Here is a 25,239-nt window from a genome sequence, read left to right as displayed (position 1 = left end):
TGATGTCATGGGAAGGGGACTTTATCTCAACAGTAATGCTTCTAAAATCTCATGTCAGTAGCATCATGGAAAACATCACATGAACCCAAGCTGAGAGAGTCTACAAAATACCAGACCCAAAAGGAAAAATATTTTTGTGTCTTTTTGAGAGACAGGGTTCTGCTATGCAGTTCAGGCTGGCCTTGAGCTCACTCGGTAGCCCAGGCTGGCCTTGAACTCACAGTGATCCTCCTGCTCCCATGGGCTGAGATTACAGGCTTGTACCACCACACCTGGCATTGTTTGTTTGTTTGCTTTGTTTTTTGAAAGAGAACCCCATGTTTCAGTGTCATTTATTACCCTCCTGTGTGCCCCACACACACACAAACATTGCCCAGAGCACTGCCAGGGCAAGGCAAAGAAATGGAATGAAGAGAGGAACAGCCTTTTGGGCCGAGACCTCTATAAACTGTGACTCACTAAAGTTCACGCTGCACACATGAAGCCAGCTCAGCAGAGCAGGCCACGGGAATGACTCTTCTCCATTTGTCCACAGAGCCACCCAGGGGACCTGCCTCCCTGCACAGAGAGGCCTGTGCAGCCTACATTAGGGCAAGGAAATGTGCGATTAGGACTCTTAGCAGGAAGAGAAGGTTGCAAGAAGGAAGGCTAAAAACAATAAAAAAGATCGATACCATCAAAAAGAATCTGACACAGGCCACTGAGGAAGGAGGGAAGCCAGCAGACAGACACAGGCCCCGCGGCATGGGAAGTCACTTCCCTGCCTGACCTCAGGCCTTTCAGTGTTCCCTGGGTCCCAGGCGTAACTAGTTAACTTACCCAACAGCAGTGTTACCAGCAGTATTTATTAGACGTGGATAATTTTGAATTTTCTATTTCCAACTATTTCCTTCATTATCTTTTGCTGTTTCCCAAAATCTGGAAGCCGTTCATCACGGGCGTTACCTGTCTTGGAAATTCATCAGTGCCTGTGCTGAAAAGAGACAGACAATGAGGCTGCAGGCCAGACCATTTTAAACTTATCCGTGTTTGGTACAGGCCTTTCTTTTCTGGGTTCTGGATTCCCACACAAATTCGTTTTCTTTTTTTCTATTTCTTTTCTTTCTTTTGAGACAGGGTTTCGCTATGTAGTTCACGCTGACCTCAAACTTACTCGGTAGCCCAGGCTGGCCTTGAACTCACAGTGATCCTCCTGCTCCTAAGGGCTGAGATTACAGGCTTGCACCACCACACCTGGCATTATTTGTTTGTTTGTTTTGTTTTTGGAAAGAGAATCCCATGTTCCAGTGTCATTTATTGCCCCCCAACCCCGCCACACACACACACACACACACACACACACACACACACGTCTTTCTCCCTAATTTCTTATTTTCACATTGGGTTGATTTCAACAAGTTATGAGAAAGATAATGAGACAATACCAATCCATATTAAACTGTTAAAAAGAAAAGCCTACCTCTAACAGTTCTGTGTTTTGTTTTGTTTTACATTTAGGGGGAAATTTTATTAATTTAAATTAACTCTCAAGCAGTAAAAAAGTAGGACTTTAAAAAATATATGTAGGGTTACACGCATTAAACCCAGGGCCTTCACACTGAGCTATATTCTCAGCCATTTTTATTTGCTTATTTTTAAATTTTGAGACAAGGTCTCATGAAGTCGCCAGGTGGCCAGGCTGAAGAACTCGTGATCCTTCTGCCTCAGCCTCCCAGAGTGCTGGGATTACAAGTGTGTGTCACCACTCCCAGAGGGGAGAATAATTTAGCAGTTAGTTCTCAGCTGATAGCGAATTCTATTATTTAAATGACATATTTCTCTCTGCCCACACAGACTAGAAAGGGCTGACAGTCTGTAATTCGGAAACTTCTCTGGGGCTGTGGCAGTGGGCACTTGGGGGCTTTCTGTTCCCCCTTTAGCCCCTAAAAGAGCATCCTGCTCCCATCTGAGGGGCACGGGGCCCTGCCGGCCAGCTCTGAAACACAGCCGTCAAAGAGAAGGAACATGGAGAGGAAGGCTGACTGTGACATGAGGCAGAGGCCACTTTGCCTTAATTCCTGCCAACCAGAACTAGATACCCTTCTTGTAGGAAACAACCCCCGCGGCCTCATAGGATCGAGGTGTCCCCTGCTGGAGAAGCAAGTTCATAGGTTCTCTCAAAGTCAGAGGCCACTGGGACATTTGCCTAAAACATGACACACAAATTGAGAACTTGGCGGGAGGCACACAGAACAGACTGAGGTGCCGGAACAGGGACCCCTCAACTGCCCAGCGAGTGCTCAACTCCAGGTCCCCCCTGCAGCCTCAGAGTCAGACCTGCCAACTGCTGCAGCTCCTTCCGCTCCTCCAGGTTATACTGCAGCTTTTCCAGCAGCTCAAGATACCGCAGGACGAGATTCTTGGGCCAAACGGTATACTCCTCCTGATCCATTTCTATGAGCTCGGGGAGATTCTGGTGCACCAGGTTCTCCCAGTCCAGCTGATCTGCAGGGAGGAAGCCTGCTTACACAGCTGCATCTGCAGAATCTGGGAAAGAGCTGAGAAATCCCTCGGCCTTTGCACTGAGGTAGCAATAGAAGAGGAAATTGGGGACACAGAAGGAAAGGGCGTGTCACTGGGAAACTGCTTTTCACAATTGGCAAAGAGCCACAGCCACACTTATCCAAGAGGAAGCAAAAGTACAGCAAAACTATACTTTGAAAATTTTCCAGGGGTTGGGAATGGAACCCAAGGCCTTACATGTGCTAGATAAGTGCTCTGCCACTGAGCATGTCTCTAGCCCGTACAGGGAAAATTAAGAGACTCAAATTATGAGCAGAATATCAAAGTGGTGGAGAAGCTGGAATGGGATTCTCAGCTGAGAATGGCATGCACACCCATCTGTGATCCCAGCACTCAGGAGGCTGACCGCCAAGCTGGGCAGTTCAAGGCAAAGCCAGACCATGGAGAGATAGAGATAGAGATAGAGATAAAGAGAGAGACAGACCAGAAACAGAGAGCTGTTCTATTGAGTCTAAATTTAGGTGGAAAAAAACCCTTCTGCTCACCATGTTCTGAAGAGGAAGAAGTAGAGGAGGAGTCGTCATCTTCTCTTTTAGGCAAGGACTCTTTCTTTTTGGAAGACACTTTCAGTTCCTTCCCCATAGCACTATGTTTAGATTCTTTTTTAGGAGGTTCTTGGAAGTCCACGGACGTCCTCCAGTGGCTGACGTCTCTAATCATGTAAGGGGAAGTTTTATTCTTCCCCACACGGTTACAAGCTCTGACTAGATCACTGGTTACTCTAGTCCTGGCCCTGGCTGCACCCTAAGACTGGGATTTAAGGGGATGAGCACCAATTTAGTACCAAACTCTGAATTGGGCCCTTCTAGCCGCACCCTTCATTCTTTCCTTACTTCCACAGTCAGTCCATCAAGAAATCCTTGTAGGGTAAGGCGGCACACGCCTGTAATCTCAGTACTCAGGAGGCTGAAGCAGGAGGATTGTTGTGAGTTCGAGACAAGCCTGGGCTACAAAATGAGCTCAAGGCTAGCCTAAACTGCATAGCAACATCCTGTCTCAAAAGACAAAAAGAGAAAAAAACATCCTACTGGCTCTCCATAAAAATGTATCTTTTCTCACTAATTCATGGCATGGCCTGCTCTAAGCCTTTACCCTCTCCCCTGCGTCACAGCACACAGCACTGCTCCTTGCTGGACATTTCCCATGCCCTTTTAAATTGTTTTCTGAGACATGGTCTTGCTAGGTTGCACAAATTGATCTCAAACTTGTTATGTGGTACAGGCTAGCCCTGAGAGCCTCCTGAGTACTGGGGTTACAGGACTATGCCACCGAGCTCAGCTCCCCCTCTTCCCCCCTACCAGCAGTCTTTTCCAGTCTATCATTTACACAGCAACCAGAATAATGTCCGCTTCTTTTTAGGAAGGGTAGGATCTTGCTAACTCAGCCAGGCTGGGCTAGAATTTGCAGTTCTCCTGCCTCAGCCTCCCAGAGTGCTAGGGCTACAAGTGAGTCCACCACGTCCATCTTATAGCAATCCTTTCAAATGTAAGTCATTTGCTGTCATCCCGCTCTGTTTCCCTGTCTGTCTGAGTCCCTCAAAGGCGTCCTTCGGTTCCACAGAATCAGGTCTCCAGCCTGCTCCCTCTTTGCCCCTGCTCATTCTGCTGCAGGTACAAGGAATGGCCTCATACCAGGCCTACTTCCAGGTTAGGGCCTTCCTGCTAGCGGGGGCAAATGAATGGGGAATTCACCGGGAAGTCTCCTCTCCATGTTCCCTCTTCAAAGAGGATGCCCTGGTTATCCTGCTTCAAACTGTAGCACACACAGGCACTCCCCTTTCACCTGTTCTAATTTTCATCTTTCTGGAAGGTTTGTCATAATTTAGCACACTGTTTACATGTCCACTGTTTATTGTCTCTTCACCCCTGCTATTTATGTAAGTTCTCTATTCACTGCTAACCATTCAGGCCCTGGAACTGTACTAGCTTCACTGAAGATATCTATATTGCTTTCCTCTGGGTGCCATAACAAATGACCATAAGCTGGTAGCTTAAAATAAAGCATCAATGCATTCTCCCCCAGTTCTGCAGGCCAGAAATCTGAAATTAAAGTGCAACCTCTGTCGGCTCCACGAGAAGGTGCCTTGCTCCTCAGCCTTTCTGAGCTTCCCTTGGCTCCTGGCTGCACGGCTGCAGTCTCTATTTCCATCTTCGCATCACCTCTGCCTATTCTCTGGGTCTGTGTCTCCTGTCCTGTTGTTATGATCTTCCTGGGTCAGAGAATTTGGGACCCAGCTGGATAATCCAGGATGATCACAACTCAAGACTTTTCAAGTTAACCACATGAGCAAAGACCTTTTTTCCAAATCAGGACACATTTCCAAGGTCCCAGGGATTATGGATATGGACAGATAATTTTGAGAATCATCCCAGATCACTGCTCACCTGCCATTGACTTTGCTGTGGCTTGACCTCAGTGTTGCAAAGGATGCGTTTTGTCTCCTGCAAAAATACCGTGGACACACAACTAACAATAAAAACGGACTAGGAGAGAGTGCTGAGGGGCAGGGAAAATGAAGAAAGCTAAGAAAATGAAATCCTGAGCTGAAGTGCAAAAAGAAGTAAAAGACGTTGGATCAGCAAATGAAGTAAAGTGAGTGGCGAGGACAGAGTATAGTGGAGGTTGGAGCAGACTGGGGGAGCCCCTCACAGGGGAGGAAGAATCAGGCAATGTACCAGACCTGCGGAAGTCGTAAGTCTCCGGGCCAATCTCCTGTCCCAGGGCAAAAGGAGGGTCAAGGCCACAGAGGGGAAACCAGGAGTGAGGGCGGGAAGCTCTTGGGACACAGTGTAGTCTGAAAAGCGGTGGCAGACCTCCTGAGGATCTGTAGCTTGAGGAAGTCAGCTTTGTGCTGGGCTGCCAGGTGTGCCATCTCCTTGTCCAGCTCATCCCGGATGTCCTGGAAGTTATTTGCTGGGTGGGAGAGACCCAGGGATTAATCCATGTGGGATCATAGCCTGCCTGTTGGTTTCTCTCTGCCCATGACCCACCAGTCCCAAATGTCAGACTCAATTTTTCCCAGCCACTCCTCCCTCCACGTCACACCCGCCTTCTGCTCACCCATAGTGCTTATTATGACATTCCGTAAGATGATGGAGCCAAGCAGCACCCAGAGGATGATATAGATGCTGCTGACCGTGGAGCTGACTTCCGGCACCTTCCAGAGGTCCCGGAGCAGCGCATTCCACTGGTCCATGGTGAAGAGGATGAAGATGGTGATGAGGGAGTTTGGCAGGCTACTGTAGAGCAAGGTGCATGGAGAGAGGGGAGGAGAACTAAGCCTCTCAAAAACAATCCCTACTTTTAAAGCAACAGAAGAGCATTTTTTTGTACAGTACTTTGCCCTGACTTTGGCGTGTTTTTTGCCACATTCAATTATTTTTTAAGCTATTTGCCCTTCAGCTGAAGTTGTTTTCATTGTTTTCCTTGATCGTGAATAATCTAGGGATGCCTCTCACTGATCCAGTTGTCCTGAGGCATGGTAAGTACTGTATTCCATACATCTTGGCTGAATTTTTAAAAACTGAATGAATCACAAGTGGGTAGTTTTTCTAAATTTGCTCATTCATCTCTGTTTTATGGATTTGGTCCTACCGAGCTCATTGATATGCACTAACAAGTGAAAGAATGGGTATCTGATGAAAACATGTGGAGTCCCAAATAACGAATGATAATGAATGTATATAAGCAATATAAAAATTGTAAAAGTAATACAATTAACTTACAAACTAATTATTTCAGGGTTGGAGGTATAGTTCAGTAGTAGAACACTTTTTTTTATATGTGCAAGGGCCAGGGTTCAATTCTAGGCACTCCAAACAAAAAAAAACCAATTTAGAAGCCAGGCTAGAATTTAGAATTTAGAAGCATGCCTGTAATCCCAGCACTCTGGAAGCTGAGGCAGGAGAATCATTGCACATTCAAGACCAGCCTGGGCTACAAAGTGAGTCCAAGGCTAGCCTGAACTGCATAGTGAGACCTTGTCTCAAAAAGACCACCCAAAAAATTAGCTATCACTGAGATATTCTGTCCACAACAGTTCCTCTTTCCTTCTTAGTTCCCTGCATACAATTTATGGAAAACATCGGGGTTTGAGTAGGATGACTGCTAGGACTTTTTAGTGCTTTTACAAATCAGCCCATGAACTAGCTACCTGACCTTTCAGATCAGAGCCAGGGCTACCCGCTGTTCCTTTACTTTCTCCACCTCTCTCCTTACTGCACTCTACTCGGCTACCCAAGGCTACACTTTCTGTATTTCTGTGCTTTGCATGTGTTGCCAAGTACCTCATCAGAATTCCCTCCTCCACCCAGCGTTCCCCAGCCTTTAACTCCACCTACAAGAAGGCCTGTGGGTTCACCAGGTCCTGGCGAGTGGAACGGCTGTAATCCTTGAAGAAGTAGACTCCAGCCACGGCAAAGATGTAGAAGAAGATGAGTAGCAACATGAAGTGAAATCGGATGTTCTGGAGGACGGGACCTCAGGTCAGAGGCGGGAAGAGAGGCTGATCTCCGGTGATAGCCAGGCCAGCCCACCTGGCTTCACCCACCCCGCCTTTCCTTCCGGGCAGGCCCAGGCCTCTTGGGACCACAGCAGCTCCTCTCCAGCCCTCCTCATCCCAAACTATTTCACAGCACCTCCAGAAGCTCCTTAGAGCCACGTGGGCTTGCTATACTCCTGGTGTTAAAGCCCACGTCTCTATCCCCAGGCCACACTGAAGCCAAACCCATCCAATCACCTTGAAGGTCCTGACCAGGGCCAAAATGATAACTCGGACTTGGTGGAACTGGGCATAGAGCCTGAAACACCTCATCACGCCGCAGATGCTCATCAGCTCCAGCCACACAGGATGGCCTGTTACGCCGCCCAGCACCAAGATTTCATAAAGGAAGGGCTGTGGGAACCAGAGCATGAGTGCAACAGACCCGAAAGCTCCTAGGCACACAGCAGCCTGTCTGCTCCCAAGCCCACCACCCCTCACTGTTCCTGGGCATCAGCGCTCATCTCATTGATGCATGAGTGACACAACACAAGCTACACACTTCCAGCAGTGCCCGGGGTGGACTGGGTGCTCAGGAACTGGCAGCTGTCGCTGTCAGAACTGATGCTGGCTTTGGATTTGACCAACAATTCCTGCAGTGTCTGACTTGGACCCAAAACAGCAAACAGCAGTCAGGCAGTCTGTGCTTGTGTTTCTCTGTTCTCTTGTTTCCATTCACCTAAGGACACCCCGCACCCCGCCAGCCAGTGCCCAGCCATCGTCCTTACCAACAGGGTGATGACAAAGTCAAAGATGTTCCAGGGGTTCTTCCAGTACAGGGAGAAGCTGGCTATCCACTTCAGAAGGATTTCCACGATGAAAACGGGCAAGATAAACCAGATCACCACCTCCAGAGACAGCTTCAGCAGCCACAGTTGGGTGTTCGTGGAATCCAGCAATTCTGGGAAAGCAGAGAAGGGGAAACTGAGAATTAAGGAGGTGGGAAGTCCAGTGATGCAGAACAACCGTTTATAAACCACAGCGGTGCCCACTGCTGCCTGCCTGTTTCTGACTTCTTTATCGCTTAATGCCATAGCCTCAGCCTGTGGGACCCGCGGCCACTGTAGCACCTGCATCCTGCTGCGGCTAACAGCTGCACCTCACTTCTGGCCCGTCCCACAGTCTAGGGGTTTTCCTTGTCCCCACCCTGGGCTTATTGTCACATTAGTTCCCAACCTACCCGAAAGCAATGGGTTTTGAGAGGAGAATGAAAATACGGGTCATGAGATGCAAAATGCTTCACCAGAGAAGTGAAACAAGAAGCCTGAATGGGGGGAGTGGGTGCACATGAGTTATAATAGGAAATCTCTCCATCCTCCTCTGTCTTTCTGTCTTCTCTAATGAGAACTGACCGCGTTCCACCACAGCAAGCTGAATCCACGAGAATCTTGCTGTTATTTGCTAACTAGTATTCCTTCATTTGTTGTCTCTGTCTTTTAACTCTCTTCACTTCCACGCACTTACACACACACACACACACACACACACACACACAGATGTGCACGCACGCATGCACACATACACACACACACCATACTGGGCTCAAACTTAGGATTCTCCTGCCTCAGCCTCCCAGAGTGGTGGAATCACAAGAGAATGGCGGCATACCTAGCAACTTTCATATACTTGATGGATTGTTCCATGCTCTGGGGCAGGGATGGTGAACCTCATAGAGACTGAGTGCCCAGACCAACCCAAAGCCCACTTATTTATCAGAAAGTGCTGCAATTAAAGCCGATGACTGAGGTTTTAGTTTAGAAAAAAAGCAACACATACATTAACATCTTTTGTCCTAAAAGAAAAACAAGTAATATGTGTGCCGTAGGTTTGCTGCCACTGGGGGGAAAAGTGATGTCAAAATAGACCTAAAGCTGGGTGTGGTGGTGCACACCTGTAACCCCAGGAGGGTGAGGCAGGAGGATTGCCAAAAATTTGAGGCCAGCCTGTACTACATAGTGAGACCCTGCCTCAAAAAACAAACCCAAACCAAACCCAAATAAAATAGACCTAAAAGCTAAATAACAACCAATGCTTTGGCTCCATGCCTTTATAGTTATTTTTGTCATGCCAGGGAATGAAGTGAGGGCCTTTGCACTGAGCTACACCTCCAGCCCTTTTTTATTTTTGCGAGGGTCTTGCTAAATCACTAAGTTGCCTAGGCTGTGCTCAAATTTGTGATCCTCCTGCCTCAGCCTCCAGAATGCTGCTATTACAGATGTGTACCACCATGCCTGGCAACAAGTTTTTCTTTTACATAAAATTTCTCTAACTTAGTCAGGAGTGGTGGTACACACTTATAATCCTAGCACTTGGGAGGCTGAGGCAGGAGGATCACTGTGAGTTCAGCCTGGACTTGATAGTGAGACGGTCTCAAAAAATAAAACAGAAAAAATATTTATCTAATTTAAAATGAGCAGCTTTTCAGTGTTAACCTCTGAAATTAGGCTATGTCTTACAATCAGTGATGTGTTTCTGAGTGATTTGTATTTATTTTGAGATAGAGTCTTGCTATGTAGTTTAGGCCTTGAAAGCACAGAGATCCTCCTGCCTCAGCCTCCCACGTGCTGGGATTACAGGTGTGTGCCACTAGACCCAGTGCTTTTTCTTAGTGCTAAATAAAAAGTGAATTTCACCATTGATGACTGCCTAGAGTCAATAAGATACAATATTCTGTCTATAGTAATATATCCTGGCTCTCGGAAGCATGGCGTTATAGTATTAGAAGGAGTTGACAACCACCTTTGTGGCTGGGAAACTGAATGCTCTAATTTTTATTCAGTTTTCCTTTCACAAAACAGGAGCTCAGAGAACAGCAGTAAAGTAGTTCAAAGTAATTGTTTTAAACAGGCCCTGATGAAGCACACCTGTAATCCCATCACTCTGGAGGCTGAGGTAGGAGGATCACAAATTCATGCCCAGCCTAGCATATTTAGTGATTGAAAGATAGCTGTCTCCAAAAAAAAAAAAAAAAAAAAAAAAAATATATATATATATATATATATATATATATATATATATATAGACTGGGCTGTATCTCAGAATGAAAGCCCTTTAATCCCCAGAACTCCTCCCCCCCACACACATTCAGGGTCTTAGAGAAATCTGATGGTTAGAATATGGAAGTCTAAATTAGAGAAGCAGCTGCTCTTTTACCCTTTGAGTAGTGAACCCTCCTCCAAAATTCAGAGGAACAAACAAAAAGTGGCCTATGCAACACAGAATGCACAAAGGTGACAGTTTTCAATCTGCATCAACTAAAGAAAATGTGAACTATCTAGAGAAGAAAACCTAACTTTTAAAACTTTCTTATCCTGCCTTGGGAGGGAAAAGGAGTCTTATTAGAAACAGGGCCCAGAGCCTGGAGCCGCCCGCCCACCCAGGGACCTTAGCCAAAGCGGGGAATTCATGGGGAAAATCTACACTTGAACTTTCTCTTGGGGGCGAGAAAAGAGAGGGCTTAGATCAAGCAGGTCAGGCAAACAGGCATGGTTCTATAAGATAAGGCAGAGTTTCATCATGGGGTGTCCTCTGTTTCTACTCCCTATTCTAGAGCAAGGGTCACCTTGGTGGCAAGAGAAGTCCAACACCAAGGAGTACGCTGTGCTCTCCATCAAAGACAGGAGTAGTGTCAGAACGTCCACCCTTGGCATCCAAGAGCTCAAGTAGTGCTTATGATTCCATTGTGAGAAATAAGCATTTAGTTCTGTTCTAGGAGGACTACAACAAAATATTGGTGTGGTTGAGTTACATGATATAAAAAGAAGGCTGGGAAATTCCTAAGGACATAAGAAATGCTGGATGGATTTTGAATAATAGTACCGTCAGGTGCATTTGTGGAGTGAACAGAATTATCTTCCACAATGACATTTCACACGGGTAAAAATGTACTTAAACGGCTGGCCACCATGGCACACACCTGTAAGCCCAGTACGCTGCAAGCCTGAGGCATGAGCATCACAAGTTTGATCCCACTTTAGGCAACTTAGCAAAACTGCGTCTCAAATAAATAAAAAGGGCTGGGAATAGTGCTCAGTGTGAAAGCACAGGGTCCAATCTTCCACACTGAAAAACAACAACACAAAACACACACACAGAGCCTAAGTACAATCATTCAGGCTGGCCTTGAATACACAATCCTCTTGCCTCAGCCTCCTGAGTACTGGATTACAGTTGTGCACATCATAGGTGCCACCATCTCATATATTTCTTTATGAGTGGTGGGAATCACTTGCTAAGCAGCAAAAATAAAACTTTACTTACAGTCATATAATTACTAACATTATATAATAGCCAGCATTAAAATACAATGTTTAATAATATGCTTGTCCAAAATATTTTATCTCACTTTGCTTTTTTGTATCACATGATTAACACAGGTAAGAGAAACTTTCAATATTACAGGGAGACTAAATCACATGACAAAAAAGAGGAGTTTCTAACCTCATTAATCCTTTTCCCTACCTATAATATCATTCACTGTGACCTAGAAAAAAAACTTAAGCCTAAAAATGTCTTGATATTTATCTTTATTATTTGAAATTGTTCAAAGAAATCTGTTCATCATAGATAATTGCCCTTGGCAAAATCCCTCCCTCCTCTATGCCATTAAAATTTATCAGCAATTATACTATAAATATGGATTTGTCAGGTCTGGTAGTCTATGCCTGCAATCCTAGCATTTGGGAGGCCGAGGCAGGAGGATCACTGTGCATTTGAGGCCAGTTGCATAGTAAGTTCAAACTTATCCTGGAATCCATAACAAGAGCCTGTCTGGGAAAAAAATTAAAAATAAAAAAGTACGAAAAAGATAGGGAATTGTGAGTGACTTAGTTCAAAATCTATCCTTATGGGGCAGAAATAAAAATATCTCAAAGTACAGAAAGAATATAGTACATACAGAAGTAGGGCAGGGATATTAGGTATTGTTATGTATTTAAATTACTTTGACCTGAGCACACTAAAGGACTTTTTTCAAGTGGGGGACTTCCACAGAAAAAAAAGCTAAAGGAAACAAGTGAGCACTTATACTCTTTTCATCATTTCTGAGTAGCTTGTTTGAAATAACGATCAAATGCACTCACTAATTGGGTGGCTTTTTGTTTTTAACACATTTCATATAGCTCATTATAGGTCTTAGTCCTTTATTTTCTTGGTAATTTTGGGGAGTTTGCTTACTACATCAGTTGTCCCTAACTTTACGTGAGCTCCTAAAATTCATACTTAAACCATCTTCCTAAATATATTTATGAAATGTAAATGTTGGATCACTCAGATCCATACCTGTGACTAACAGAAAAAGTTCAGGGCTGGGGAGGCGGCTCAGTGGTAGAGCACTCGTCTACATGGGCAAGGCCCTGAACGATACAACTGACCTTTCCACCTCCAGTTCCTGTGGAGTTGTTACCCAGTTATAACTGACACCTTCCATAAGTGTCCAGACTACCCGGGTCTTCTGCACAGTACTCCTGAGAGCACCCTGAATGTTTCTAGATCTCGGCAGTTGCACAAATTTGTTATGTTTTTTTTTCTTTTTCTTTCTTTCTTTCTTTTTTTTTTTTTTTTTTTTTGGTCTTTTTCGTTTTTATTGGTACCAGGGATGGAACTCACGACCGCACACTTGCAAGGCAGGCGCTTATGCCACTGAGCTAAATTCCCAGCCCCTATGTTTTGTTTTTTTTGAGGCAGCATCTTGCTGGGCCTTGAACTCCTTGTGTAACCTCTACTGACCTTGAATTTGCAGCAATCTCCTGCCTCTGCCTCTGGAGTGCTGGGATTAGATGTGTACCACCACACCCAGAAATTGTACAATTTCTATTCCAGGGGGCTTAATATATTTATCCCACAATTATTACAATGATATTAAAAATGTAAAATGATCAGTGGAGAAGAAAACTAAATCCATTTCCTCTTCCATTCAGTCCTCACCTGTTGTAATCATCCGTACAATTGCATTCAAAACGATGAGGAAACTGATCATGTTCTTGAACCAAGCATCTGGTTTCTGTTAAGGAAACATACTGAGTGGAATTCTATCTGATCTACAAGGTGAAATAACACAGGTAAAAATATAAGACAAAGTGGGAGGATTTGAGCTCCATCCCCAGCATCACAGAAAAAGAAAAGGAAGAAAAAATACAAGCCATGTGAATACGAAGGTAATAGGAGTGTAGGAAAAAAGACACCAAATAGGCAGATGATGAATGGCCGTGGCTAAGAAAGACAGGAAAGGATACGTTCAATAACCCACTGGGCCCAAAGGGAAAGAGGCGGCCAAGGCCCGTGCCGGACATGAAATCTACACAGCAGTCGCTGGCCGTGTGAAACCCGGCCTAGGTACCGGGGCTTTGTGGAGAAGCGTACTTGCTGATGTTGATCTCTCAGCCTAAGAGACTTCAGGTAGGAAGGATCTAGGATAAACATTTTACAAAGGATAGTGCCTGCCTCTGGGTCCACCTACTCGAGAGGCTGAGGCAGGATGACCGCTGGATCACAGGAGTTTAAGGCTACCATGGGCAACAGGGGAGATGGGTGTGTGTGTGTGTGTGTGTATCAGTGGCTTCATGTTAGTGTGTATGAGTTCACACACTGCTTATGACCAACACTGACCACCCCCACAAAAAGAGCAGGAGGCTCAAAATTCCAAGTTTTAAATATCTTTGGCAGAAACTTTTCCCAGTTAATCATGGGTAGGATCCTAAAAATCATAGACAAGGACTCTATTTCCTGCATTCAAAGATTTATTTATAAACCAGGCATGGTGGCCGGCTGCAACCCAGCACTTTGGGAGGCTGATGTGAGAGGATCCTAAATTCAAGCCCAGCCTGGTAACTTAATGAGACCTTGGCTCAGAATAAATAAAATAAAGGGAGGGGGTGGTACAGTTCAGGGTGAAGGCCCTGTGTTTAATCTCCAGTGCGGAAGAAAAAAAGGTTTTATTTGTAAAATCCTCGAAATGATTGATTGAATTTGGTGCAACCTCCAAACCAGCCACCAAACCAGTCTCCCCTGAATTTTCCACCCTTAAATGTGCCTCCTTGCTTTCTGGTTTTTGGAGGATGTGGATGGGGTTCTTCAATAGAGAGTAAGAGAACAGGCTGCTAACCAATGATCTCCCGGGTCGTGTACAGTGGCATAGGCTGGTCGGAGACTTGAAAATGCTCCAGGTCAATGCGACGAGAGCGAATGGCATCAGCTCTGGGCAGCTGCATGTGCCCGGAGGGGGTATATTTAACCATGTCTGTGGAAAAACAAGAGGAATCAAGGGTCAGAGGGCTTTTCCTTCTCAGAGTAGCACAGGGATCAGAAGGCGTGTGTGCATTTTTAACAAAAGTAGACGTGAGGAAGAGAAGGCTGGGTGTGATGTCGAAAACTAGCCTGTCATTCAAGCACCTTGGGAGGCTGAGGCAGGACGATCCCAAATACAAGCCCAGAGTGGTCAAATGAAGGACTACATCTCTGTCTTAAAAAGCAAACCAAAAATTAAAAAGGCTGGCGATTTAGGTTATGTGAAGACTCTGTTCCATCCCCAGTATATGAAAAGTGAAAGAGAAGGGAAGAGTTAGGAGACAGTGCCTGACTCCAGTGTCCTGCCACCTTCTAGAAAGTCATTTTTAAAAATCAATTAAAGAAAAGCAGACGTCAGAGGGCTGGAGTCTGAGGTTAGACCCACGACGCCCAGCCCACGCGGCTGCCCCCGATAAGCCAGCTCCAGAGGGGACACCGAGGACTGTCCTGCTCCTCGCGTGCGCACTGCGACACTGCCTCTGGGCCGGCTCCGCCTCTGCGTCTTTCCTGTCCAGGCCTCACCTCAGTATGCTGGCCTGCCCCTAACAGGCCCAGCCCTCCTCAGCAGTCAGCGTCTGCTCTGGATCTCCTCTACACTCCTTTCCAGCAGGACGAGCCCCGAGCCACTCACCGGTTAGCCGTTTTCCCGCCCGCCCCACACAGCCAATCAGTAGGTACACACTGGTCCCGCCCACTGCGCAATTCCGTCTGGGGGGCGGGACTTCCGGTGTCGGTAGCGCTGACCTTACCAGACCCCGCACGAGGTTGCCAGTGCCATGTGTGCTGCGCTGCTATCCTGTGGCAGGCCCGTGTCTTCACAGTATGTTATTGGGCGAAAATGTGCCCCAGCCTGCAGTGAGGACGCGAGGGTTTCCACACCCCAGCCCCGGCGGTGGGTTTCTCCCCAACATCACCCAGACCCAGAAGCTGCGGAATGGTGTTTTGTGCATTTCCTGCAACCTGAGCAATTTCACGGGGCCTCAGCATGAGTTCCGTGGGGGAACTAACTCAGATCTGCCCTGCAAGGAACAAGGAAGCAGTACTCTCACCCTGCCAACCTGCGTAGGCGTAGAGGTAGGGGTGGTGGTGGCTAAGACTTCCAGATCATTACTAGAGCAGTAGTGATTATCTTACGGCTTGGGATAATTGAGTAGACCCATGCTAATTTCAGTACTTAATTTTACACCTCCAGGTACAGATACACCAGAGTGGGGTATGAGCAACCATTAAGATGGCTTTTTTAAAAAAAGTGTTCAAGGTAAATCTCAGTAGTAGAGCATCTGTTCAGTTAGCATGCATGAGGCCCTGGGTTTCATCCACAGCACAACAAAATAAAAACACGAATGTTGGTAGGGTGTTGTACACTGTTGACGGGAATGTAAAATGATAACAGCTGGTGGATCCCCTGAAATTAGAGATATAATTGCCATACAACCCAGCAATTCCACTTCAGGGTACATACTCCGAAGAATCAAAAGCAGTCTTATGGAGTTCATTGTTTGCATTAATAGCAGCATTAGTGACAGTGGCAAAAAAGTTATTGGAGTGTCTGTTTGTTGAGGTCTGTGCCATAGATCCCCAACCCCCAAAAGGGTGCATGGGGAAGGCCCAAAAGAATGAGACAAGGAGGCCTAAAATCCTGGGCAGAGCTCGTAACTCTACCTATTTAATCTGCTAGCAGGCTGGCCGACTGATGCTGGGCAGCCCGTATTTAATCAGAACAAGCAAGTTGAGTGGACAATGAAGGAAACCTGAACAGGATCTTGGGAGGGGTTCAAGGACCTCTGAGTGGAACAGACAATGCTAATTAAGGAAAACCATCCAGAAAGTCTCCAGGTGGCCTCAGCTGTGGTCTGTCCTGCCCCCTGAGGTGTCTCCTCCTCAGTTCAGCTATGCCCCTGCCACACCACAGCCCTGCATGTGTATTCAGCTTCAACACTCCAACATCTGTCAGTGGATGATTAAACAAAATGTGGTATATATGAAGCACAGTGTACTTCAGGTTTAAAGAGAAAATTCTGACAGTGAAAAAGATTAATCATAAAAGACGTATGATTCCATTATAAGAAATAAGAAATAAAAGCTATCTTCGAAGATTTAGAAGGCAGAAAGGTTAGGGTTAGGGTTAGGTTGTTGGGTTAGAAAAAAGAAAGGTAGCTTAGAGGTAGAATTTCACTTTTGCAAGGTGAAAATAGTTATGTTGTATAACAATATAAATGTACTTAAGATGGTTGAGATGATTAATTTTATGGTAGATAGACATAATAGGGCATATTTATTTACATATTTTATTCTACTAGAGATTGAACTCAGGCCTTTGAGTTATATCTGCAACCCTTTTATTTTTATTTTGAAATAGGGTCTCAGTAAGTCACTCAGTTGTCTGTCTTAGGCTTGAATTTAATGATTCTCTTGCCTCAAGACTCCAAGAGTGCTGGGATAACAGGCATTGTCACCAGATCTAGCTTTATGTTATGTATCTTACTGCAATTTATAAAAAGTCTAAAGCATATATAGCTAAAATAGAGTTAGTGATGAGAACACTAGGAGAGAAAAATAAAATCAGGTAGTACTGATTTGTGGTGGGAAACCACATAATCGGAGTGGTCAGGGAAGAACTCGTTGAGCTGAAACCTGATAGGAAGAACCCAGTGAGTAGAAGATCTTGGCTGGAGCCTTTAAGACAAAGGAAAAGCGGGTGGGAAAGGCTGCCATGGGTAACTGAGCTCCGTGCAGGACAGAGGCCACGTGGCCAGAATATGATGAGCAAGGGTGAGAAGTAAAGCTAGAGAGTTAGTTGGGGGCCAGGCTCTCTGAAGAGTCGCCAGTAATTAGGAAAATAATACTCTTATATGATCAAAGAGAATTTCATCTTGCATTTATCCAAAAGTCAGGCATATGTTACCTTTTCTAATGGAAGGCTTGGATACAAAGCACTGCCAGCATGGCTCCTCTCTGACTCTGATGTCATCTCAGGGCTGTTCCACCTTTGGCCCCTCGCCGCAGCCTCAGGTGATCTTGCCTCCTGTTTGCTCAGCTTGCTTGCTTCTTTGTGTTGTTCAGCTCACGGCTGCAGTTCTTCAGCAACATTCTCAGGTCACTAGATTTAGGGCAGCCACCCAGTTGTTCTTTTCTCATCAGCCTCTTCATTCTCTGCTTAGCGCTTACTACTAAGTTTTTTTTGAAGGTAGTAAAATACAACAGAACAAGACAGAATAAAGCCGACTGAGACCGGGTAGTGAAATTGGTACAGAACTTCACAGCGGGGTACTGGAATAACAGTAATAGGTATCACAGTATATTTCGTTATCTTTACAATAGTTCTTTAAATCATGTATATCAAAATAAAATGAAATACAGAACATTATAGAACTTATCAAAACAATATTGAATAGAGCAGTACCATTAACCAGAATAAAGCAAAACAGTAATAAAAATATTTGCCTTCAAAGAGATGGTAGAAGGAAATCCCCCTTATTTGCTATAATCAACCTCCCAAGAGATGCTCAGATTTCTGGTTCCCATTTGCTAACGTGGGGACAGGAGAAGTGGGGTAGGGGAAGCGGGATGTTTGACTCTAGGCCATGCACCAGTAGGTTCACTATTACTTAGCCGGGAGGCAGGCTGGTTGCTTGGTTTCCCAGCGTCCTCAGTTCCAACATGGCTCGGATCTCAGGAAATGCTGGTGGTTCTCCCCCTGGAAGGGCTGCAGTCTGCCACATCGCCACTGCTTACCAGGGAGGCGAGCTGCTTGCTTGGTTTTCCAGGCTTACTACTGATTTTTAAATCGTTAATTTGTTTGGAAATGTGTTGTATTGTAAATTCTATAAGAACAGAAAACTCGTTTGGCTTATTTACAACTGTCCCCAGTACCAAGTGTTTCCACATATACTGCAGTTGATAGTAATTCTCTCAGACAGGGTCTTGAAAAATCTTTCAGGTTGGCTTCACATGTGTAATCTTCCTGCCTCAACTTTCCCAGTAGCTGGGATTACAGGAGTGAACTGCTGCACGCCTGCTTAAATATTCTAGAGAATTTCTCAGCATCTCACTGGAAGGTCAGATGTTTAGCTACCTATTTGTAGTGTTTAGCCAGCAGAGGTCTCACTTGTGTGTACCCCTAGGAACTAGACTGTTTTCATGCTGAAACTGGTTACTCCAGACTCCTGGGCACCTTCTAGAGAGTTTTAGACACTTGGTGTTCTTTTATGTTGTGATGTAGAAGATAGAACAATTCATATCTGTTTTCAACCAGTGTGTGGGAAAAACTTCATCTTCCGGGTGATCCAAGCACTTTTCCGCTAAAGATCCCTCACTGCCTTTCAAGACCATGGGTCATGGCTATGCAAGTTTTCTGGCAGTGATCATTCTGGCTGCTTTGATGAACAATGTGCATTGTCCCTGAGTCCAAACTGGCAGCAGATTCTGGGGATTCAGTCTGCCTCCAGCATGCACGCAGGCCAATCGCCGTGAGATGGACCCTGTTGTGGTAAATGTGACAAGTGACTTGAAAGGTGACCTGGCTGGATGTCACTGCAGGGACTGTGAGATGAGGGAGGCAGAGCGGCAGCAGCTTATTGACATGAGGACCCTGGAGAGGGAGCCAGGGGCTACCATGATGGTTCTTAAGCTGGGTCACTTTGCTTTCCCCAGGACCACTTACTGTTTGATAAACCCATGTCCCCATTGCTGCCCCAGCAGGAATGGCTTGAGACTGACTGGCTGGGCGGAACTGGGTGTGAGGTTGCTCCTTCTCTCTCTTAACCTCCATGTCAAAAAATGATTCTTTTTCTCTCTCCCCCAATTCTCCTCTTGCTTCTTAAGTCCTTTCCCTTCTTGATCTGGTGAGTGGGGAGGATCACATAAAGGACAACTCCATGGGGACGGAGGCAACGTGAACAGAGAAAGAGTTTGAAAGAGTCTCCCTGCCCTCAGAGAGCTCAGAGAAGGTGTCTGGGATCCAGATGGGTAGAAACACGGAAAACCAGACAACAGCCTAGACACCTGGACTGTGTCATGTATCACCCAACCAGGACATTTCCGGTAGTAAAACGGCTCACTGTTGATTACTCTAGGGAAATAGGTACAAACTAGGACTGTCCTGGGAAAACCAGGGCAGAGCATCACCCTAAGAACAGGAAGAGAGAAAGGAGGTCAGGACCCTAAGGAAGTAAATGAAACAGTTGTCAGGCAATGCAGACAAGGAACAGCAGAGACAGCCAGTCCCTGCCCCGGGGTGGAGTGTGGGTAGTAGGCTGTGCAGGTCAAAAGCGTTTGAGCCCATGTTGATGTAGGAGGCAAGATATCAGTGTGATCATGTTTCTAAAGTCGTCCCCAGCCAGGTATGGAGGTGCACGCCTATAAACCCAGCATTCAGGAGGCTGAGGCAGGAACATCGTTGTGAGTTCAAGACCCTGGGCTACCTGAACTGCATAGCGAGACCCTGTGTCAAAAAGGCAAATAAATAAAGAAAGAAAATAAAGAAAAAAATTAAGTCATCCCCAGTCCTGAGCCAAGGCAGGACTGGACTCTAGATTCAGTTGTTCCTGCTACGGCTCCATGTCCAGGCTTTAAGCAGAGAGTAGCCGGGAGCCTGGGAGGTGGAGGATGGGTCAGCTGGAATTCAGAGTGCGTGGCGGTTGGCAAGCCCTGAACCTGTGGTCCTGTGCGGACTGTGTCTCCATGATCACTTCCACAGGAGACACTGCCCTAAGTCCTTTTTGCATGTTCTCGTAGACACAGTTCTTTTTGGACCTGTTATGAGAGGAGCTCTTCCTCAGGTGCCAGCTAAGAGCGTTAGAGCATCTTTGGAAAGTCATGGATGACATCTTGACTAGGGAAGCACTTTTTAAGCTTTAGTTTCCTCATCTATAAAATTCAGATAATAAGACTTCCTGTTTGAAGTTGTTTTGGGGATTAAAAGAAATAATGCAAGTAAAGTAATTTGTCCACAGAAAGTCTCAAGAAGTGCTTGTTATGTGTATGTGTATGTGTGTATATGTTATGTAGCTCAGGCTGGGGGCCTTGAATTTGCTATGTGGCCCAGACTGGCCTAGAACTCGAGGCAATCCTCCTGCCTCAGCCTCCCAAGTATGGAGATCACAGACTGCTGTTATTCTTGATGGAGGGCCCTCCCCATGTCCAGCGCGTAAGCATCCTGTGGACCACGGTTCTTTCTGACCTTGAACAGGGTCCCTTAGTTTGTGTTGGGTGCTGGTGTTTGTGGCCACTGCTCCCACGGATTTCCTGTCTCTTCAGGCATCATCATCGCCTCCATGGCTGAGAAGACCTGTCACACACCTGTGCATCTGGCCCCTCTGCTGTCTCACGTGTGTTTGTTCTATAGCTACAGGAGGCCCACTTGCTCTTCCTACAGTGATGCTGCATCCTTGCCTCTTGCCTGCAAGGACGCCTCACTCATTAGCAGAGCAGTGGAAATCAGAGCATAAGAGGACTCGCTGAACAATGGACCCTTTCTCAGATCAGCTTGACGCTGTTCACTTACCTAGATCATGCTCAGTGCATCACTCCCTCAGGTGTCTGCATGCATGATGACAGTAGCAAACTATTTTCACCAAAACAACAACAACAAAAACCCAGCAACCCAGCACTGTCATTGATTTTCCACTAACAGAAGCCTTGTGGCCTCTGTGGATGCAGAGGCGTGACTCGAGGTTCCTGTGGACTCTGGGGTTAGAGAGGGGTGTGAGTGGGAAAGGGTGTATGGATGGGAAGGGAGAGGAGTGGGCTGTTGGGAAGGAGCTAGTACATTGTTACTAATGGGTCAGCAGAACAAGCTCTGATCAGTTCTGCATGGTTCCACAGCCATGGCCTTCATGTCCCTATCTTGTGGAGACCTGGGCAGGGCTGAGGTGTGGAAGGAAGCTTGAGGAGAGGTGCAGCTCCATGGTCCTGAGCTGTGGCAGTGAGTGAGCCTTGGGAATGTAGCATCTGGAAGGAAATCAAGTTCCCATAGGCATGGGGACATTGGCAGTGAGTCCCCAGTGCAGGAGAGCCAGTGAGTACTGAAGAAAAAACTCAGAGTGTGGGAAGCAGACATCAAGGATTCTGTCTTTTTTTATTGCCAAGACAAAATACCTGCCATGCAAAGTTAAAGGAGGAGAGGTGTATTTGGCTCACATTTTGTAGTGGTTTCAGTCCATCACCAGCTGGCTCCAAGGCAAAGTGGCATGGCTGAGGGGCATCACAGAGGAGAAGCAGTTCAGAGAGAGCAGAAGGCAGTAAGGCTGTGATGTAGTGAGTGATCACGCCCTCTTCCTGCCCCTTATAGTCAATCCAGGATACCCACCCTCAGTGAAAGTAGAACTCACACTCAGGACAGGGCACACTTAATCCTACCCAGCACTATGCCAAACCAATCAGTGGACTAATTTAATAATCAGACACCCTTGGTCCCGGAGTCACACACTTAATTCTAGATTGTGCATTCTAGATCCAGCCACCTCTGAAATGTCCTACATATGACCACTTGAGGCTTTGGGGGACATCTAGACCTAAGCCATAACAACTTGCATTTGTTTACATTTTATCAAGTATAGTGAGGTTTCTCTCCGCCACAGTGTCCAGCAGCTGAAAGACAGGCTCTTAGCAGATGGCCAAAGAAGCAGATGCTCAGTGCCAGGGTCCAGGAGGGCTGTGACACTGCTGGAGTCCCCATGCTGAGCTTCAGTCTATAACAAGGTGAGGAGTAGGCAGAGCATTGCATTTGCTCTGTGGAAGCCAGCGACACTTGGAGTCAGCTCCCTGCCTGTTCTCCCTTTGCTCCAGACCTTGTCCCTTGGTGGGGAGGAGGACTAAGGTCCAGACCAATGAGGGCTGTGATTCCGGGTTAGGGGACCAAGGCCCAAGCTGTGCTCTTGGGAACGCACTCTGCTGTTCTTGACTCTTTCCCCTAGAGCTGTACCCACGCACCAGTGCTCACAGTTCAGGACTCGGGTGACAGCCCCAGCCTGCACACCAATGAGAGAAGATAAGAGGGCTGGAGCTGAACACCACCTGGAGGTGGGACAGGTATGTGTGTATGCATGTAGCTCCCAGGTCTCCTGTGGTCACCCTAGTCCAAGTGCCCAGGGCCTGTCCTCCAAAAATTCAGCCACCCCCAGTGACCAGATTGAGTTGGGGTGCTGCTCAGTCTGAAAAAGGGAAGGAGGGAAGCGTCACTGGCACAGGGTCGACTTCTTATGCTCATGCAGCCAGAGCAGAGGCTGATGGGCTTGGGCAGACGTGGTGCTGTTCCCTGGAGGGCAGGAAGTTTGGCCCTAAGCTGGGGCTGTGACTGCTCTTGCAGGAAGTGAAGGCTTAGCCAGGAAAAAGGAACATGACACACAGCTCCTGCAGATGAGCTCAGTGCCATGAGAGGTCCACATGTCTCCTGTGACCAGAGGAGACTTGGGACTGCAGAGAAAAGACAGCCAAACCTATCTGACCCCCCATCTGGATTCCCCAGGGCTAGGACTGGAAACAGAGTACCCGAGGTTCTTTTTTTTTTTTTTTTCTACTTGGCTACTTTAACTTTGTCTCAATTTTTTTTTATTTTAAAGAGATTAAGACAAAACAGGACATAACAGAGCAGATCAGAACAGAACAATGTAAGCAGCACAGTATTTCACCAGAAGACAACCCATAATTAACAGTAACTACCACGATGTCTCTTTCTTTGAAATAGTTGAGTATAACTTCATATACAATAGTATCAAACATAACAAAATAGTATAAAAACATTCAAGAGAATGAGAGTATTACAGGGCTTTCAGAACCAAATAACAGAAAACAAACAGTGACTACTATATTATCTCATTTTCCATAGGAAATTTGTTTATACTTTCACATGTAATACAATCCAATAAGGTACAACATGATAGGACCAATGGAAACAGAAGAGCAACAGCATGATAGGACTTCAGAGTAAGATGATATTATATCAGTACTGGCAATTATAATGACTTGTTTCCCTCAAATTAGCTGTTCATACCATCACAGATAATAAAATCAAAAAACCAGGACAAACACCTTACAACTGTGATCATTATAAGGCGTCAAAACAATGTAATTGGGAATCATGATTACCCTAAATTATTGTGTACTCTTATATATCTTAGACTAGGGAGACTATACGGTATTTATACATGTGAATTTGATGAGTATGGTCTCAAGTTGTACACGTTTGTTAGTAAATATCTCAATGTGATCATTCTTTATAGCTGAGAAGTACTCCATTGTATAAAAATACCACATCTTTTTTATCCATTCCTCAGCTGATAGACACTTAGGTTGTTTCCAAGATCTGGCTATTACAAATTGTGCTGCTATAAACATGGGTGCACATATATCACTGTGGTATGATGTTTTCAGTTCTTCTGGGATTATGCCCAGAAGTGGAATAGCTGGGTCGAATGGGACCTCCAATGCCAGATTTTTGAGGAATCTCCAGACTGACCTCCATAATGGTTGCACCAGTCTACATTCCCACCAACAGTGCAGGAAAGTTCTTTTTTCCCCACATCTTCTCCAGCATTTGTTGTTGGTAGTTTTCTTGATCCTGGCCATTTTTTCTGGAGTGAGATGGAATCTCAGTGTTGTTTTAATTTGCATTTCTCTAATGACTAACGACAATGAACATTTTTTCATGTGTTTATTTGCCATTTGTATTTCTTCATCTGAGAATTGTGTATTCATCTCAGATTTCCATGGGTCCTTGGATTGGGTCCTTTGGATTGGGTCCTTGAGTTTTGGGGATGTGATTTTTTAAAATTCTTTATATGTTTTAGATAGAAGTCCTTTGTCTGAGGGACAGTAAAACTGCTGAACAACCCAATTTCTATCAATGAAATTGAAAATGTAATTAAGTCCTTACCTACAAAGAAGAGCCCAGGCCCAGATGGATTCACTGTGGAATTTTACAAGAAATACAAAGAAGACTTAATGCCGACACTCCTCAAACTCTTCAATGAAATCAAAAGGGAAGCAATTCTTCCTAAGTTATTCCTGGAAGGAAATATAACTCTAGTACCAAAACCTGAGAAAGATGCAACTAAAAAAGAGAACTATAGACCAGTCTCACTAATGAACACAGATGCAAAAATCCTCAATCAAATATTGGCAAATAGGATGCAGCAAATCATCAAGAAGATTATACACCACGACCAAGTGGGATTCATCCCAGGCTTGCAGGGATGGTTCAGCATATGTAAATCAATAAATGTAATCCACCATATCAATAAAACCAAAAGTAAGAATCACATGATCATTTCTATAGATGGAGAAAAAGCTTTTGATAAGGTCCAACACTCATTCATGATAAGAACCTTACAGAAAGTTGGAATAGATGGTCCTTACCTCAATATGATAAAGGCCATCTATGACAAACCAACAGCCAGCATCATATTAAATGGCCAAAAACTGAAGACCTTTACCTTAAAATCAGGCACAAGACAAGGATGTTCCTTATCACTGCTCTTATTCAATATAGTAGTGGAAATACTAGCCAGAGCAGTTAGATAAGAGAGAGAAATTAAAGGGGTATAGATAGGAAAAGAGGAAGTTAAGTTATCATTATTTGCAGATGACATGATACTCTACACAGAAGACTCCCAAAACTCCATCGAAAGACTCCTAGATATAATGAATAAATTCAGCAATGTAGCTGGATACAAAATCAATGCTCAAAAATCAATAGCATTTCTATACACTAAAAACAAAATTACAGAGTGAAAAATAAGAGAAGCCACATCCTTCACACTAGCATCCAAAAAAATGAAATACTTAGGAATTAATCACACAAAAGAAGTAAAAGATCTATACAGGGAAAACTATAATACCCTGAAAAAAGAAGT

General features: G+C 45.4%; 1 protein-coding gene across 3 annotated transcripts; it reads right to left on the bottom strand.

The window, feature by feature from the left end:
- Window positions 1-826: 826 nt before the first annotated feature.
- Window positions 827-15,050, bottom strand: Catsper2 (cation channel sperm associated 2). Of its 3 annotated transcripts, none has more exons than XM_063248610.1 (13): window positions 14,909-15,050; window positions 14,205-14,339; window positions 13,336-13,509; window positions 13,028-13,096; window positions 7,831-8,003; window positions 7,301-7,456; window positions 6,903-7,027; window positions 5,623-5,801; window positions 5,376-5,475; window positions 4,947-5,003; window positions 3,048-3,214; window positions 2,317-2,484; window positions 827-973 (listed from the first exon to the last, which is right to left on the bottom strand). In XM_063248610.1, exons 2-13 carry the CDS (start codon window positions 14,335-14,337, stop codon window positions 942-944), a joined length of 1,533 nt encoding a protein of 510 aa, XP_063104680.1. In that variant the 5' UTR covers window positions 14,338-14,339; window positions 14,909-15,050; the 3' UTR covers window positions 827-941. The 3 variants fall into 3 exon arrangements, with proteins under 3 accessions (XP_063104680.1, XP_063104677.1, XP_063104682.1); XM_063248607.1 differs by having other exon boundaries at window positions 827-968; XM_063248612.1 differs by lacking the exon at window positions 7,301-7,456 and having other exon boundaries at window positions 827-968.
- Window positions 15,051-25,239: the final 10,189 nt, after the last annotated feature.

The sequence above is a fragment of the Cavia porcellus genome, unplaced genomic scaffold, assembly GCF_034190915.1.
Source record: "Cavia porcellus strain 051 isolate PalLab524CR breed Dunkin Hartley unplaced genomic scaffold, mCavPor4.1 scaffold_1, whole genome shotgun sequence".
In the NCBI taxonomy this organism is placed as follows: domain Eukaryota; kingdom Metazoa; phylum Chordata; class Mammalia; order Rodentia; family Caviidae; genus Cavia; species Cavia porcellus.
Note: the sequence above shows the minus strand (reverse complement) of the source record. Positions and strands in the feature narration are given on the sequence as shown.

What these genes read in the sequence shown, in the direction of transcription:
- Catsper2 (XM_063248607.1), bottom strand. Translation starts at nt 14,337, where the DNA reads ATGGTTAAATATACCCCCTCCGGGCACATGCAGCTGCCCAGAGCTGAT. An exon ending in TTCTTCCTCTTCAGAACATG is followed by an intron (nt 2,485 to 3,047) that starts GTGAGCAGAAGG and finishes TCCTCCCTGCAG; the next exon opens with ATCAGCTGGACTGGGAGAAC. An exon ending in GGAGCTGCAGCAGTTGGCAG is followed by an intron (nt 969 to 2,316) that starts GTCTGACTCTGA and finishes TTTTCAGCACAG; the next exon opens with GCACTGATGAATTTCCAAGA.